The sequence below is a fragment of the Plutella xylostella genome, chromosome 6, assembly GCF_932276165.1.
Source record: "Plutella xylostella chromosome 6, ilPluXylo3.1, whole genome shotgun sequence".
Lineage (NCBI taxonomy): Eukaryota > Metazoa > Arthropoda > Insecta > Lepidoptera > Plutellidae > Plutella > Plutella xylostella.
Genome location: NC_063986.1, coordinates 11046580 through 11065401, shown reverse-complemented (window position 1 = coordinate 11065401; position 18822 = coordinate 11046580). Strand labels below are relative to the sequence as shown.

General features: G+C 38.3%; 1 protein-coding gene across 1 annotated transcript; it reads right to left on the bottom strand.

The window, feature by feature from the left end:
• Positions 1–1730: 1730 nt before the first annotated feature.
• On the bottom strand, positions 1731–16119 carry LOC105388494 (FAST kinase domain-containing protein 4). Its single transcript, XM_048621736.1, has 12 exons — positions 15980–16119; positions 15606–15771; positions 13384–13583; positions 12913–13140; positions 12352–12524; positions 11901–12039; positions 10761–10847; positions 9454–9604; positions 4909–5142; positions 4615–4681; positions 4115–4220; positions 1731–3620 (listed from the first exon to the last, which is right to left on the bottom strand). The coding sequence occupies exons 2-12, from the start codon at positions 15769–15771 to the stop codon at positions 3501–3503; spliced, it is 1671 nt and encodes a 556-aa protein (XP_048477693.1). The 5' UTR covers positions 15980–16119; the 3' UTR covers positions 1731–3500.
• Positions 16120–18822: the final 2703 nt, after the last annotated feature.

Genomic DNA, 18822 nt, shown 5'->3' with positions numbered 1-18822 from the left:
ATATAAACATTGATAAAACAAAGTTATTAGTAAGTACTTATTTAATTAGGTACACTTTACTTTATTTTTATGAATTAGTAAGTTTATCTAAATCCATCTAAAAGGAAAATAATTGACTACTAACAACATCTATACCTGGTACCTACTATCTATAAGGAAAATCGATTTACCTATCTCCCACAACACGTAGATATTACAAAAAAGTCAGCTGTTTTTTTTCAGCATTAATCATTTGGTACACGGGTTCGTTTGGTGATGTAAAAGTGGTAAGTAGGCACAGGGGCTAATTCTGAGCAATTCTCATATTCCTTTTACTTAAACAACACTCTGCAGCCTGGAGCAACCTTATAGTTGGCTATTTAATGTAACAGATCTGAAACTTAGTACCTCAACAGCTACTTCTCTGAAATGATAGTACCGAGTACCTAGAACGTGTAGCGCACCTAGGAAAAAGCCTATTTCCTGCAGACGGTATTGGCTGATGATGATGATTCAATAATAAATTGGATAATTATGATGATATAAAGGTACCATTATCTCTTAATAAATTTATCACTTGTAGCGCATCCGTTAAAGGGGGGAAGGATGTGTCTAGTTAGATATAGCAGTGATCTTAGATAATAATATTTGTACCTACCTAGCCTAGGTAACCTAGGCGTTCTGTAAGATGTGACCTATTCTGAGACTTGCGTTAGATAGGAGAAGTTACCAAAATTAATTTCATGAACAAATTACAAATTCTCTACTTTTAAAACTTCGTCTAACGTCTTGTTTTGTCAATAGGAAACTTGTTTTGATTTCTCCGTCAATGTACACTAACGTGCAAAGAAACAGTTCCACTTACAAAATTCCGAAACTAAATGGCCTCAATTTGGGTGTCTCAAAAGTCAACGATACGCCTTGGAGGGCTGATAGGCCATGAGTGGCCAGAATATCATAATATAACCTTAGTAAAAATTCGACAGTCGTGAGCATTATTATTTATCCGTATTGGCTGACTGAAACTGAAAGGCAGTATTCAGAAAATTTACAATATTCTTTACTCTAGCTTCGAGAATACCCGCTAGGTTTAGATCTCGTTGTGATTGCGGCTATTATCTAGTTGTCTAGATCACCTAGGTGCAATCTGTGTTCTAGATCGCGATACATCACGCCTTCCGTCGTGGGACTGAACAGTCATAACTCCGGGTAGCTAGGACACCTAGGTATCTACATCCGTTAATATGTAGGATATTGGAACTTCAAATCAGTATGATACAATCCTTGGGAGAGGCCCAAGTCCAAAACAACGATAATTCATTTATGATGTAAGTACCTACCTACCCAGGTAGAAACATATTTAATTTTACATACACGATTTATTAGGTAATCGTTATGTAGAACGTCATAGATCCTGCATGATATAAAAGAATATACACGAGTGTTCTATTGATAAATAATTAGATATATTGAACTACTGAAGATTTATGATTATGATAGCTGTCTGTGTCTGTAGGTATCAAACTACCAACATCGCTATCATAAGTCTGGTTATTTCGTCCAATCACCCAATAATTATATAATTGGACATTTTCTAATGCCTAATCTATGATTGCCAATAAAAGTAGATGACAAATTTCCTTTATCAAGTGACTAATTTAACCATTACCTATCATTTTATCGATCTATTTCGGTCTATTTCACCTAGTTCCGGAATGAAGGTAGAAGTTTCCGGAATTAAACTTCGTAAGTTTGTATTTACTCAATATTTTATTAATAATATTAACAACTATAACACATTCTCTCTCGCGAACATTCACACTGTCAACAAAATTACAATAATCGTTCCTACATAGAAGTTTCACCAAGATATCATTATTTCAATGGATGGCCCAGTAGGCATGTCGCCACTATAATAATAAGTATCCCTGATTGGCCAGCCAAGTAATGATTCAGCCAGAGTATTGTGTATATTATTAGCCAAGGTTTCATTCCTCTGATTTCCAACACAGATAATTGGTAGAGTCAGACAATGCTAACTTAGCAACAAAAAGAAGTGGCTACACCAAAAAAAGGCTGACATAGACGTGTCAAGTCCTTTTCTTCTTCTTCTTTCATTTAGTTAAAGAAAAAAACCCTTTTCAAAGTTAGCATTGACCTCATCTGTAGGGACACCTGTAGTAGGTTTGGCTTATTTACATGTTTTCCTATATTCACAATCATGAAACCAATTTATACAGCTAACTCATTTCTGAAATTACACTTGCTTTTATCATTTACATATTATTATTATCTAAGTAAAGTATTTAGCAAAAAATACTAAAAGAATGTGTGCAGCAAATAAAAACTGGTTATTTATGGTCAGTTAAAAAGTTCACAGTTAAATATCTAGTTTGAAGGCTGTTGGAAAAACCACAAAACATAAAATATGTTGTCATAAAATAGGTGGCCACAATAGTATTTAAAATTTTCAAGCAATATACAGGGTGGAAATGATATGCTTCATAAACCTGAAACCACGTGATCGACTGGTCAAATTGGGGAAAGTTGTTCAATTTGACCAGTAGATCACATGGTTTTAGTTTTCGAGAGCATGTCATTTACACCCTGTATAAATACTGACAAAATACTAAATACGAATTATGCTGCTAAGTACACCATATTATTAATAGGTTTACTGGAACAAATAGCTAAACACGACATGAAAAATATATAAATTATTATACAAACCTCGGCCAACCAATCTTTTCTAACTTTTGAAAATCTCATAGGCCAAAACATCTTCCATTGAACATGTAAAAAGATATTTCAAGTTTTAATTCCCACACGGATTCCCGAGCTGTTAAATCTTTTATAAAATAAAAAATCTAGGGAAATAGCTGGCCCACAGCTCCTGTACAAAAAATATACACATCACTATGATGTGTTGATTCAAATACAAAACATAAATTACAGACAAACGTAACACCCATTTGTACATGTTATTATACCTTTACACCACGGACCTAAGAAAAGAGACGACTTGTCATACACATTGACGCAAAAGAGGTATATAAACCGAAAGCGGGTGACTCTTCAAGTCATCCTGAACAAGCTTTTGACGATGACAGCAAATAATTAATGTATAAATGTGATTTGTGTGGTTGACTTTATCAGTATTGCTGTCTGTGTCAAACAAAGTTTTTTTTTTCTTTCATAAACTTTTGTTTAGCACAACACAAACTGAACAAATTTAATTTTAAAATGCCTACAGTTTGTTTTTTTTTTTAACTCAGATACTAAATTGACAGATTCTGAACGGTTCATCAACAGTCGATTGTCCCGCGATCAAGTGACGTATCATTCTATCGGCGTGGCGGGACAATCGACTGTTGATGAACCGTTCAGAATCTGTCAATTTGGTATCTGAGATTAAGAAACAGACTTTTGTTTTTATAATCTCATGTTCCCTTATCATCAGTTTACGACATTTCTCGTCATTTTCTTAGGCCCGCGTCTACAATGGCCTACTCCTGCCGGCACTACGAGGCCCTCTTGTCGCTGACGAGGTCCTTGAGTCGCTTCTCGATGTACTGCACTCGCGTCACCAGCTTGTCCTTAGGGTTGTACTCTGTGTACGGGATCTGGAGCACTTTGTAGCCCTGGAACAACATACATATGGGGTCATTACTTTACTTACGTTAGTATATTCTTAAACACACCACTACATCTATGTGGTAGGTCTGTTCATAGGTAGCTTTACACAGCAGGCTAGAGTGTAGGTGTGCGATTCTACGAGTACTACCCCTTCATCTGAGTTATAGATACAGCGATGGTAGCCAAATCGGGTAAGCGCCCGCTTCTTACGCCAGAGATGCGGGTTCGAATACCGAAACAGCCATGTACCAATTGTTCCATTAGTTCTTTGGAATTAAGATTCACTATATATACCATCGCTCTTAAGGTGAAGAAAAACATCGTGACGAAACCTGCATATCCATATTTAGCACATCTAGATATGTGAAGGCATCAACCTACAGTGAATCAGCGTGGTGGGAAATGGCCCAAGCTTAGGAAGGCACTAGGGTATATGCACAAAGGTTCCACTCGAGAGAGCTAGGTGCAGGTACTTATACCCCTACAGAGAATATAATACCTTCATCTGCAGTAACTTTGTGTAGAGTTGGTTGACGCCGAGCGGCACGGCGGTCTTGCGGCACATGTCGTGGTAGTCGAGGCACAACACGGCTATCCGGAACACACTGGAGAATAATGATAATTAATTAATGATAGCTAATTAGCTACCTATAATATCTGCGACACATACACATGTGACAAGTAGTCCACTGCGGGCCTCCTCCAAGTAATAATGAGGTTTTTGGCTGGCGGGTTTGGGATGTTGTTGTTGTTGTTGTCCTAAGCTACCCCAGTGGTACAGAGGGCCTTCACGAGAGTACGCCACGCTGTCCTGTCCTCAGCAAACGCCCTGGCCTCCGTCCAGCTCAGGCCTTGCGCTCGCAGCTCGTTGGGTTTGAGATACAACTCAAAAATTCCACAACCAAGAATATCCATGCAAAGAGAAAGATGCAACATTCATCAAGCTGACCCGCAGTATTCAGATCACTGTATCCTATTCATAATTAAATTTGTGATTACCTTTTATTGTTTGCAGCTTTTTGTAATGAGACTGGATGACACTTGGCGTCTAACGCCAACTCCGCATCTGTAACACAATATTGGAGATTTTTTACAAATTTTATTAGAATTTCCTCGCTTTCGCTGTAAAGTTATTTTAAGTCGTTGAAACCGGAATTTACCGGACTTTACCGGAATTTCTTAGCTTCATTCAGCCTTTGCATTTCAATGATAACTACCTATATTATAGTTTAGCTTGCGTAAATAATGATTCAACAGTATAAAAACCAAAAAAAAAACTAAAATTCAACTCACCAAACAAAAATCCCATATTTGAATTGCAGTCCTTCTTCAAGAATCCCTCAGCCGACACTAAACTTCTAAACGTGTCCATAACGCTCTGCACATAGAGGCTCTTTTCCTTCGTGTACACTATGGGAACGCCGACCGGTATCTCCTCGGGTAGGCGCGGCCCGGTGTAGTTCGGGTAGGCAAGCGATATGTATGCGTCTATTGTGATTAGCTTGCGTCGCGCCGGGATCGGGATTTCTGTTGGGAGAAGAGAAATTGTGAGTTTACATTTTATACAGAAATGTGGATAGTGACAGTACCGTTTCACATATAGCAGTGTCTCACACAATGTGTGCGTTGCGTTAGTGCTGTGTTGTTATTTTACATATAAGATTGTCACACTAGTGAATTGCGAGCGTTTTCATTGCGGCCGGTCGCGCAAAGCTTAAGGGCCCGTACAGGGTGACGTGCCGCGCCAATTTTGGGTTTTCAATGCTCTTCACACAGCACACGCAGTGACACGCACACATGTAAGTTTGCACAGTGGGTCGATAAACTTTTACTCGCCAACTTTATTGACAATTATTTTCAAGTAGTGATTTGAGGGTAAGTTTAATTTTTAATTACACTGGTAAGCACCAGGAAAGAGTAGAAATTAATAGGGGTGCCACTTTTCTCCATACTCGGAAACCGATTAGATTTCTAAACAAATGTGGTATTTACTTGTAGAAACGTAACTACAGGTATTAAAGTGTAGATAATAAGTTATACTTAGGGTATACTAAGCCGAAAGGGGATGACTCAAGGGGTCATTCTGTACAACTTTAGTTCTACGAGTTTTGCAAAAACGCGAAAAAAAATCGTTTTCCATGGTAAAAAGTCACGTGTCAACAAAGTTTCTATGATAAAGGTTTTTTTTGGTTAATTTTTAAAACTCGTAGAACAAAAGTTCAGAATCAGTCTCACTTGTTTTAATCCGACTGCCGAAGGAGGAGAGTAATGTTTTTTGATTGTATGTATGTATGTTTGTAAGTATAATTTTTGGTGGCAGAATAATATTTTTTCATATTTTTAGAGTTTCGTACCTCAAAAGGAAAAAAAGCAACCGTTATAAGATCTCTTTGTTGTCCGTTTGTCTGACTGACTGTCTGTCACTGCCCTTTTTCTCAGAAACGGGTAAAGATATCAAGCTGATATTTCGCATAGATATGAGGAGTACCCAAAAAAAATTGGGGTACTCCCTCTCCCATACAAGTAAATTGGGGCTGATATTTTTTCCGGTTATTTTGATGGTGTAGGTAGGGTATCGTTGAATAGGTCTTTTAATATAATAGGTATAAAAAAGGTTAAAATATAATTATTTGGCTTTTACCCTTAAATTTGGGGACCACACCATAGACAAATCCTAATTTAAAAAATGATTTCAATAGATGGCGTGATTTTATGTTGGGTAACTCAGAATAAGAAGTGATGATATCTCAGAATAATAATGGTTAATGGGGTTCTACCTTTTTTGGCATAAGATTTTTTTGCCTAATCTCGTATTGCATAGTAACGTTTGGTCAAAGTCTCGTTACGCCGAAAATCGTATGGCATAAATCTCGTTTAGTAAAAAGTAATTTCGCATAACATTGTTTAGCCTAATAATGGTATGGCCAAATCTTGAATAGCCTAATAATGCTATGGCATAGGTTTATACAAAGTAATAATATTCGTTTGGCTTTAACTTTGACGGAGCGTCTCCCTACATAGCGCAAACTGGTGCCTTGTATTGTTTCCGCTGTTTGGAAAACGGTCCGCTCCTCTTGGCTGCGCTCCGCTTTGGTTTTGATGAACATGTGCACCTAACACGCTCCTCCTCGCTTTGCTCGTCGTCACACCTATTTTTAGGTTTCGATCTCATGGGGTTTGTAATAATTATATTGGTCGTTAACTTTCGATTTTTTGATCATACAATATCGTGATTTTAGGGATGTAGGAGAAAAAAACCACAATTTGTCCATTTACTACATAATTAATATATTATTTATTAAGATAACATTAGGAGAAACAAGATTATACATAGGTATAGACGAACATAAATTTGAGCAAACGAAACTTAGGTGTTTAAAGATTGTGCCTAAAGAGTTTTAGACGAAACGAGCCTTATGCCACATAAGTCTTGGCAAAGTGATGGTTCGGCCAAAAAAGTTTAGACCATACGAGTTATGAGAAATGAGTTTTGGTCAATAAAGATTATGCCAGATGAGCGGAACCCGGTTAATGGTGCTATTCCGCTGAGCATCGAAACCGGTGGGACGCTAATGAAAAGTGGTCATGGAAATGCACCAGGGTAGACCCTGCTCCTAGAACAAGGCATGAGTTTGTGATTTGTGTGCGTGAAAAGCGAGGATGGAAACTTTGAATATTTTCTTGATTTTTTTATTATTGATGCAATAACATATAATTAGCATTATTCTGAGTTACCCACCGAAGTCACCCCGTGGCAGGTTGACTAGATAGGTACTTTTGCAAATCACGCCGTATATCGTTGTTTTTATTAGTGGCTACTGTCTATAGAAGAAATTCCGTCATTGACAATTTTACGTTACGAATGAATTTAGTAAACCCAGTAAACCTAACTAATCCAGAGGAAACCTAAAATATCTTTCTCTCTCTCTTTGAAAAACATACTTAATAGCCCAAACTCGATTCTATTCTATTCTCTGTGGGGGTGTAAGTACCTGCACCTGGCTCTCTCAAGTGGAACCTTTGTGCATATCCCCAAGGTCTAAACTGCCTTCCTAAGCTTGAACCATTTCCCACCACGCTGGTCCACTGCGGGTTGGTGGGTTCACATATCTAGATGTGCTAAATCTAGATATGCAGGTTTCCTCACGATGTTTTCCTTCACCGTTAGAGCGATGGTATACATTGTACTTAAGTTAAAAGAACTCATTGGTACATGTCAGCGCCGTGATTCGAACCCGCATCTCTTGCGTGAGAAGCGGGCGCTTACCCGACTGAGCTACCACCGCGCCCAAACTCGATGCTTTTAGCTATTAAATCTTTGAAATAAAATTCAGTCACCTCCGTGTTACTGCCCTCATCAGATCCTCACGAGACCATGCCTCAACCAGCACCATGAGACTGTGTTTTTGAATCCTAACCTAATCTTCCTACGTATTGTCATCACTTAGATCCATTCACTATATTCCTGCTCCTCATCCCAGGGCCGTGGGGAGGCACGTCAGCTTTTTAAAGACATCAGCAGCAGACTAATAGAAGTCTCAAGGGACCCTAGGGCTGGCACTTACCTATCACTAAGCATCGCTATATAGCGGGGTAACGCGGCCAGCGTCTTGGGTACCCTACCCGACAGTGGCAGCGATCTGGCCAGCATCTTCTTTTTAGTTTAATTTTAATTTTATATTAGTGAGTTTTAGTTAGGCATTAATAATTATAATATAATCAAGAAGTACCATGGACTTAACTAATAAAAAACATTATCATTTAATTTATTGAATATAGTATAAGAATTATGCTTCCTCAATTTCAAATCAAATTATGTTGGTGTAATAAAAGTTGAAAAAGTGCAATGACAACCAATGTGCAGTGATTTTGTGTCTGTACACAATTAGATCGCGAGCTGTCAGTGCCGCCTAAACCGACGTGACCCTTCTTTGGAGGCCACCGGCCGACTGAGTCAAACGTCGCTTGTGTTTATGATTTTATAACACAGAAAGCCGCCATAGATATTTGTATGAAGATTTTGAGGGAAAAAAATTGCTCAAGTTTGAGATTAATTTACACAAAATAGGTGTGTGTTTATTAAAAAACAAAGTATTTAGCGCCTAGTCCAAGCATTTATCTTTATAATTTGATAAGAATCATATGAAAATTCTTGATAATTACGACACAGTTGTTACAATACGGGAGTGTGATTTACTGGTTTTTCGTAATTAATTTACAGTTATCCATAAGCATTTACTTAAATTCGAATGATTCAGCACCTAGCTAGACTCTTCGGCTACCTGTGTGATTTTTTTCAAGGCTGTAGAGCATCATTTACTACATAATTCTATGACAATGCCAACCCTCGATTGCCTATTGCCGACCCTTAAGAAGGGGCGCAACGAATACGAAGTGAGAGGATGTATGTGTCATCATGGCATCATCCGGACTTTTGGACGGAGAAAACGTTGCCAATGCGCCACTCTCTTCTCTTCGCTGAGCTCGCAGCCGTGTGACTCTTAACTACATATTACCTCCGGCGGCGAGCAGTGTCTCTATGAAGCCAGCAGAGAGAGTGGACCGCAGGCGCCGCTCCGAGGCGCGCCCCAGCACCAGCAGCGAGAACACCAGCTCCAGCCGGGACCGCGGCGCCTGCCCAGTACTTACTCACTTATAGTCCTGTTACTGTCCTGTGGCACCCGACATTAAAGCCGTTTCCAACGCTCCAAACTATAGGTATGCGAAGCATATAAGAAAGAGGGCGTCCCACGCTCTATACTATAGGTATGCTGCACATATAAGTGCTCGGGTGTCCCACGCTCTATACTATGATGTGTGATGTATGATGGTGGTTACCTCCGGCGGCGAGCAGGGTCTCTATGAAGCCAGCAGAGAGAGTGGACCGCAGGCGCCGCTCCGAGGCGCGCCCCAGCACCAGCAGCGAGAACACCAGCTCCAGCCAGGATGACGGCGCGCGGAGGTCTTCTTCTTGGAGCTTGTCTATTGCCTGGGGTAGAGAAATTTAAGGGTTATGTTGTGTGTTCAACGATATGTTTAACCGACTTCAAAAAAAGGAGGAGGTTCTCAATTCGTCGGGATATTTTTTTTTTTAATATTTTTTTTTATGTATGTTCACCGATAACTCCGCCGTTTATGAACCAATTTTGAAAATTCTTTTTTTGTTGTATTGGGTTGAGCTTCCAGGTGGTCCCATTTTTTTTCAGAATTTTATCTCACCCCTAAGGGTGGGTAAAGGGGTAAAAACAGGGTATGAATTTCCATTTTGGACACATATTAACCGATTCTAATGAAATTAAGAACGTAAATATAGTTCTTATAACAATAAGAACGTAAATATAGTTCTTATAACAATAAAATATGATGGCGACCTTGAGCTGATCTGATGATGGAAACGGAAGGCAGTCAAGGGAACGGTATATAGCAACTACCTCGTGTTTAGGCTTGAATGATTCGTATTGATTAGTAGGACTTTTTGGTATCAAATGCATCTTACTTTTGATTAAAAATTATTGCAAATAAACTAAAAACTATAAAATAAAATAATAATTTAAAAAAATAAAAAACCGACTTCAAAAAACCACTAAAATGTAAGTAATAATTTAATGTTGGTGCAGTGACAAAGTAATCTGAAGAAATATGGCATCAACTTCAAAAAAGAACAGTTCCTGCTTAGGTATATTTGTACTGTCACATATAATTTGTGTAAACCTTAAATTATTACTTACATTTTAGTGGTTTTTTTAATACGAACAGAAGGGCTAGCGCGGGGCGCATTTAAGTTACAAAAGTTCTGCATCGCGCTCACTCACATCGCGCAGACTCAAGAGCTAGCGTTAAGCTTAAAGCGCGCCGTGCTAGCCCTGCAAGCTGGAGTGCCAGTGCAAAAAAGGTTCGACAAATGACACCCCTGTTCTACCAGTGAGATGCGTGACAGTTATGGTATTTAAATTACTTTTATTATATTGCACCTCATTACTTGTTTTATCGGGAAAATCTGAAGCATATAATATACATGGTGTTTTTTTTCGCAAATTTTGACATTGTGATTTAATAATCGGTCTTAGATATAACATGCAGTGCAGCACACGTAGATTTCGGCTGAGTATACCCTTTTTGCAACACCCTGTATAAACTATACATACCCGCAACAGCGGCTCGGCCTCTCTCGGCACGTAGTCGAGCGTGGCCATCGTCTGCGCGGCCGCCGCCAGGTCACTGCTTCGAGTCACCTGCGGGGTACAACAACAATTACTTTACTATCACTAAGCAAAAGGCATTTTGTAGATTCAAAAAGATGGATGGATGGTTCTTTTAGCCAAACAGAGACACATATTTTTATGAATAAGGGGGTGAATTGAAACTTTGTACGTCTTTAGTCTTCATTATGAACACAAAGTCATATGTACCGCAGTACGACAATGCTGTTTGGTGATTTTTTATACAAGTACATTGCATTTGATGACGTTTTTAGTACGTTAATATGTCAGTTTTAGTTGTCATGAAAAATAGCCGTAATATTTTGCATCACAAATAATATCTGTCCATTTATTTATATTCATTATTAGTGAACCAAACTACAACACTACATTTGGTGAATCGAAATACAACTCCTTGAGTACATTTTTGGTCATCATCCAACCACATCTGTCAACAGTACCTCACTATGTTCCTGCATCCAGGCGGCGAGCGCGCTGAGGCAGTCCTGGTGGCGGCACCGCATGAGGCCCAGCGACACCATGATGGAGGTCACCACTGCCGGCTTGTCCGTGTTGGTGGGCAACCGGGTTGTCACTACTAAATGGTATGAAATCTCTGGACTAAGCTGGTCCAATAGAGCGGAACGAGGGAGCTAAAAGGTGTGCGAGATAACATTTAACAATTGACGAATATTTCACGCAAACCGTGGAGCTCTGGATAGGCAGCCTAATGCGCGAATTACACAGAAAAAGGCACGTAGTTTTGTCGCCGCTTCGCTTACCTACATTTTGTATCCTTCTTTTTTTTTTTTTTTTTTTTTATTTATCATAACAAATCTTAGTTTTATAATACATTTTACTAGCATATTTTAACCACTAAGGTTAGTATTAATGCTACACAGTCGTTAACAATTTAGAAAAATACTTCGTGTAATCTTATATCGTGTAAATGCACTAAGCTATCTTCCTCCAGTTTATTTTGTATTGAAACGTTTTGAAGCTGGAAGATAATGCCGCGCCTTCGCCGTATGCCTATTCTGTGTAATTCGCGCCTAAAACCTAAAACCAGTGCTATATTTAGTGTACCTCACTATGTTCCTGCATCCAGGCGGCGAGCGCGCTGAGGCAGTCCTGGTGGCGGTACCGCATGAGCCCCAGAGAAACCATGATGGAGGTCACTACTGCGGGCTTGTCCGAGTTGGTGGGGAGCAGGGTTATGACGTCACTGGAAGAAAAAGGTTGCGTTGTTAAATGTTAGGGCAAGTGTCTAGGTGGCGCTGGCGTCAGGATCAGAAATAGATTACTAAGTAGAGTACATGGGCAGACAAATAAAGCACAATAAAAAAGGTCTGTATGAGCAAAGCGTATCATTTTAGTTAGTAATTAATTTATCAAAATGTATTTATTGTTCATTTATAAATTGTCGTGTTGAGATATTTGGAGACATTAAAATTCGAACAAACCTTTTAAATAAACGCCGCGGCAAAGGCTACTTTATAAATAAACAAACAACGCATTATAAAAAATCCCGACTCACTGGCAAATCCTGTCCAACAGCACGGGATCCGGAAAGTTCAGCGACGCCATAGAGAACAGCAGATCAGCTGATTTCTTCAGGTCGATGACCTCGGGCTGCTTCACGATGTTGTGTGCGAGCGCGCGCAGCAGTGGGGTGCTGCGACGGCCCTTCTGGTGGAGGGCTTTCATTACCTGGGGAGGAAAGTTGGGTTTATTTCAGACAGGTAAGAAACAAATGGCGACGACCCGACAACAGAAGTTGTAGCTTTCATTATCTCAGAGGAAAGTTGTGTTATCTAATAAACTATGAAACAAATGGGTAAGTATGTAAGGTGCATTGACAAGCCCTCGGGATGTTGTGGAAGGTAAGTTTGAGATTTCCGTGGAGGTACTTTGTGCGAGAACGAAACTAGGTTGTGGAGTATGAAGTGAATGCCAGTTTTTGCACCATTCGAATAGGGGTTAGTAATGACGTTTTTTATGGCGCGGCAGACCATCACGCTGCACTGGCTCCGCGCCATACAAATATACATTGATTTTCACTTCTCAGTCGATTAAGAAAAATCTAATAAGTACATACCTTAACCATCTGCGGCAGCGTCAGATTAGTAATCAGCCGGGCTGCCTCATCATCCCCTGTGATGCCCAGCACAGTGCTCAGGTCATCAGCTACATTCAGCGAGGACATGGCATGGGCTGTCGGAGTGCGCGCCAGGATGCGACACAGCTTCAGGAAGCGAGGGTCTTTCTCGAAGTCGGATATTTGAACTTTGTTGCTGCTCGACCATTCCGAGAGGATGGACACCATCTGGAATTAGGAGTGAAGAGCATTGATCAGCATACTTAGGTCATGTGAAGTATAATTATTGCATAGGAGGTGAAGTGTTTGGTATGGAGCATTTTAAGGTAGAAGGCTACTTGTAAATTGTAGCTAAGAAGTGTGGTGAAAGAAAAATTAAATTATTAAATCAAATTAGACACACCAGCCAGCACTATTATTACTGGCAAAGCAGTATTATAACCTTTATTTCGTTACCAAATCACATCATACCTTCAATGCATGTCGTCGGGACACAATAGCATTCTCAGCTACTAGCAGCAGACTCGCAATATTGCTGGCGTTGGCTATCTGTGCATCAATCTGCTGGTTCTTGTTGGGCTTCACGGACTTAGGACTCGGGACTTGCGCCCGCTTCTGCCCCTCGGGGGGATCAGGGGACGTGAGGTGTGCAAATGCTGCTGCCACTAGGCCTGTAAGTAAAGAATACATTGTTTTTTTATGGATTATACTTCATTTATGAACTAACTTTCTACAGTAAATGCTGTGCATGTTGGTAACTGTTGTTTAAAACCTTAAGCAGATATTTTCAATGAACATTCATTTCAGTCCATTCAGAACACCATTAAAGGATGGTGGATCATTATGTCTATACACATAATGATCCACCAACATATCGTTTGCTTTATACCTATTGTTCTTAACTATTTTTATTTTTCTCTAATGCATGCCTTCTCTGTGCCTTTAAATAATAAGTTTCGGTATCTTACAATATTGTTAGTAAGTACCTGCCTAATTCATTTGTGTAAAACATCATAGTTACCTAACTTTATCCCAGAAGACAGATTTGATCTAGTCTGGGAACAAGTGCTCACTAGCCTTATAATAATCTGATACTCCCAAATGTAGGGGATACAGGATATTGTGCCCAAAATACAGGTTACCCTAGTTTGGATAACGATGTCCTTCTTCCTCACTAAACCTATTTCAAATAAAATATTTTACAATGTAATATTATAAGGCCAATTGTAACTTTTCTTAAATAAACGTTTTTATTATTATTATTATGTTGTTGTATTTCCATCTCGGGATCATGGGGTCCCGGACATTTGGAAGGCGTGCATGGGGCCGAAGCCAACATGTAGAGGCCCTTTTGACAACATTAATCTATATGAAATGTGGCACTAACTGACGATTTTCCCTGTGAAAACTATAGAAGTAAACCCAAGGAAAACCGCCGGTTAGTGCAGGACTATTGTAGGATATGGAGAAAACTAATACAGGGTTATGGAGTGGGGTGCTAAATGGACTGGGTAACTGGGATTATGGAAGGACTATGGCCCCTGCCTGACCTATATGTTTCACACACGGATAAAAAGGCAGGGGGTGACTCGCACACACATTAAATGGGCCCCCCAAAACAGTCGCTAGCACATATCAGTGACGTAGCAACAAAGGGGCAACATGGCATGAGGTGCTGAGGATGGAGAGGTATACCAAGGCTCTCAGAGCAATCGCGGATGCCGGTCAAGACCCCTACAAGCACTTACTGGATATACTTCCTTCCTCCGAGCATTTCTGCTCTAGCGTACACCACTCAAGCCAGCCAATAAAGGCAAGCAAGAGGTGGGAGATCCTGTTCCTCGTCATTGTTCACTCTGGACAACCAATAAAGGCAAGCCAGAGATGAGGAACAGGGGTTCTCCCCGGCATCGGGTGGGTGGGGTCGCTAATGCCCAACAGCTCGCCATAAGCTGCCCTGCCGCTTATTATTATTATTATTAAAGGACTGTTAAGATGGATGGATGGACGGACGACCGAATGGCGTAGTGGTTAGTGACCCTGACTACTGAGCCGATGGTCCCGGGTTCGATTCCCGGCCGGGGCAGATATTTGTTTAAACACAGATATTTGTTCTCGGGTCTTGGATGTGCCCGTAAAATGGCAATAGGCCCGCCCCCTATTACATTGGGACTAACATACACTCTGGCGAAAAGTGGGTGCAGCAATGCACCTCTGCCTACCCCGCAAGGGAGTACATTAGTACAAGGCGTGAGTGCGTGTGTGTGTGCGTGTGTAAGATGGATTAGAACTTTAATATCGTCATTATTTTATACCTACTGTAGTAGGATATTTTGTTAGTTAAGTATAATAGGTTAGTAAAGGTTTATATTCCTTGCAAGATGTTGATAATGTATGAATTTGACATACTTAGTGTTCTTCCTCAAATATGAAGCTAAATATATTATTATGCACCCAGTTTATGTACTTAATTCTAACTATATTTTTTATTTAATGTTTTTAGACCCAGTGTCAACTCATATAGGGTTGCATTTTTTTATTTTATATGATTGCACAGGACTCAAATGATTAATCGGCATTCAAGGCAATATGTTAGTAATTCGCTGTCTTCAGATACTTCAATAGCATGTGCAGCAGGCAATGTACAAAGTTAAGTGTTAAAGTAATGAGCAAATTCCCACCTCTTTTTTTACCTGAATTTTGAATATCATCATCCTTAGTTTTGGCAGATTTTATTGTAACATCATCGTTAGGGTTCAGCTTATCTGCCTTGATTACTGGGGCACTAGAGCTGGAGTAGTTTCTTGGGATTGCCCTTGTACCTAACCTCCAAATAACTGATCCACTGAATTTCAACATCTGAGAAAAACAAAACATAAACACAGTGAAATATATATTTTTTATCAAAGGTAAACGGTATTTATATGAGTAGGTTTGCATTAAATGGTAAATAAATGGCTAAAATACTAGATAATAGCCCGTCTTACATCACTGCACAAAAAATATTTCGGCTACTTTAATAAATATGTAAAGAAGGCTATACATATAAATTACTCATAAATCTTACGTTTTGTTTATTTTCAGAGATTATTTACTAAAGGATAAATGTTTTTAATGCATTAAAAGGTATAAATTATCTTCAAAAATCGCCTGATTTTTGGATCAATTTGACACTTGATCACATCTCTAGTGTCAACTTGACACTTGGGTATGACATGACACTGACAGTGAGTGACAGTAAACAAATAATATTAATCTGTGAACTAGAGATGTGATCTCGATTTAAAATATTGAATAAATTAAATTGACTAATTGCCAATCATTCATTTAAATTCAAATTCATTGATAAAAAGGAAGAGTTAGTAGGTATTTTTAACCGACTTCAAAAAAAGGAGGAGGTTCTCAATTCGTCGGGATCTTTTTTTTTTTTTTTTTTTTTTTATGTATGTTCACCGATTACTCCGCCGTTTATGAACCGATTTTGAAAATTCTTTTTGTTGTTGTATTGGGTTGAGCTCCCAAGTGGTCCCATCTTTTTTTCAGAATTTTATCTCACCCCCAAGGGTGGGTAAAGGGGTAAAAACAGGGTATGAATTTCCATTTTGGGCACATATTAACCGATTCTAATGAAATTAAGAACGTAAATATAGTTCTTATAACAAAAAAATATGATGGTGACCTTGAGCTGATCTGATGATGGAAACGGAAGGCAGTCAGGGGAACTCCTCAACGGTATATAGCAACTACTTCGTGTTTAGGCTTGAATGATTCGTATTGATTAGTAGGACTTTTTGGTATCATTTGCACCTTACTTTTGATTGAAAATTATTACAATTAAACTAAAAACTATTAAATAAAATAATAATTTAAAAAATAAAAAAACCGACTTCAAAAAACCACTAAAATGTAAGAAATAATTTAAGGTTTACACAAATTCTACTCGTATGAGACAGTACAAATATACCTAAGCAGGAACTGTTCTTTTTTGAAGTTGGTGCCATATTTCTTCAGATTACTTTGTCACCGCACCAACATAATACAAAGTCCTTGTCATTATATTGTTAGTTTTTTTTTAAAGTCAATATTGGCGAAGGTGCTGCCATGGCCCAGATAATATATAGAGCAACGAAGGCATCTAGATAAATAAGAAACTAAAATAACTATTAGTTACGTACCTACTCATTTTAAAATATAAAACAAACCAATAGGTATTTACAATATAGACTATGGAAGAGTTCAATGAATCGAGTTGACATCTTATCTGTGATTGTGAGGCCTTATAATTTTCCCATCCCTATTTGTAGAACTGCAAGCGGTTGTGGGTGGGAGTTTTGTTGTGAATTTTGTTTATTTTCAACAAGAAATCGTAAAACCGGCGTTGGATTTTCTCAAAATGGTAAGCCTTTTGTGTATATGTAACCAACTAAAATGCAGAACTGCATAAGTCTACAGTCAAATTGTATAAAATTTCAAAAGAAACTCGCCACCAATTTAAAATTATTTGCACCTAAAATCCTATTTTCATTGATTTTGCAGAAGTTATCATCGTTATCTTACTATTTATTCTGATACTGATATCATCTTAATCATAAAGTAACTTAAACATGCATCTTTCTGATAACCTTTGGCTTAAAAGATTCAAATCTACCTTCTAGTGTTTTTGGTTATACTTATAATAATTGTTACGGTTTGAATCTTATCGGATTTCAAACAATGCTTATTGAATATTGTTACAAATATGTTCCTACTCCACAAAGATCCTGGTGATAACCTAGGTATATTGGTTTGAAAACAATTAGGTTATAATAAAAATAAGTAAAATGTATGATTAATTTAGTTCTTCTTAAAGTAAATTGGTTACTTACTAATCATATGACTTTAAAAATGAGTAGTTACTTGGTAGTTGTTGATACTGGTAAACACACATATTCATTGACTTCAAAAAAAACTGAACCTGTATAAAATATCATCTAATTTTAAGTTTTTTTTAATTATATCTCTGAGGTAACCAGTCACTTACTCACAAGATGAAATATACAGTGTGCAGCACAGCAAGCCACTTGAAGAGGTTCCGGTATCACCTTAAATAGTAAATTTTACAGATCACAATATAGTTTTTTAAATTGGTTCTCGGAATCCTTCTATCTGTTAGTATGTATGGATGGAGGGATGTTTGATGCTCAGGAAAACTAATTGTTTTTGGTACGTTTGAAAATGTGGCGGGTACTAAGCTGATATCCTAGATTACCCTACACTTTATAAGGCTTGGCTTTAAGGAAAACCCTATTAGGTGTACATATTATGTATCTTGTGTCAGTCAACTTCCTTGCTTTTAATAAATCCTATTTTGCATCAGAGAACCATTTACCCATGAAACAAAGATTTCATCTAGTAGTATAAACTGTAGCATAATACAAACAAGCCTGCACTGTATTATGGATTATATGTATAGAGATAGAGTATGTTTGTACATAGAAATCAGCACATTTAACTCTAATTCAATTACCCTGCCCCAGTCACACTCTCTGCAAGTTATTTGCAAGTGCTGGTTTGTCATGCATTCCTGGTAATTTAATTACAAAACAATACTCTCTCCAGCTGTGTGTTTTATGTTTGTGTCGGATAAAAAACTTACTTAAATAATATTAATAATATCATCATATTATACAGAACAAAAGGGATCTTACGAAGGTTGGTATTTGAATTTTAACAACTTTTTATTAGTTTAGTTTATTTTTTAAATATTATTTTAACTGGGTTGATTATAGAATGAAAATAATAATCCTAGATTGTACATTGATTAATGAGCTTAAATGCAAAGTGTTCATTTTTAGTACGCACCTTGTTAAAGAAGTATGAAACATTTGAAATACAACTGTACTCCACTTGTACAACCAGTTCTTTTTCGTT

What these genes read in the sequence shown, in the direction of transcription:
- LOC105388494 (XM_048621736.1), bottom strand. Translation starts at nt 15,771, where the DNA reads ATGTTGAAATTCAGTGGATCAGTTATTTGGAGGTTAGGTACAAGGGCA. An exon ending in TGATGATATTCAAAATTCAG is followed by an intron (nt 13,584 to 15,605) that starts GTAAAAAAAGAG and finishes CTTTACTTACAG; the next exon opens with GCCTAGTGGCAGCAGCATTT. An exon ending in GACCCTGCTCGCCGCCGGAG is followed by an intron (nt 5,143 to 9,453) that starts GTAACCACCATC and finishes TTCTCCCAACAG; the next exon opens with AAATCCCGATCCCGGCGCGA.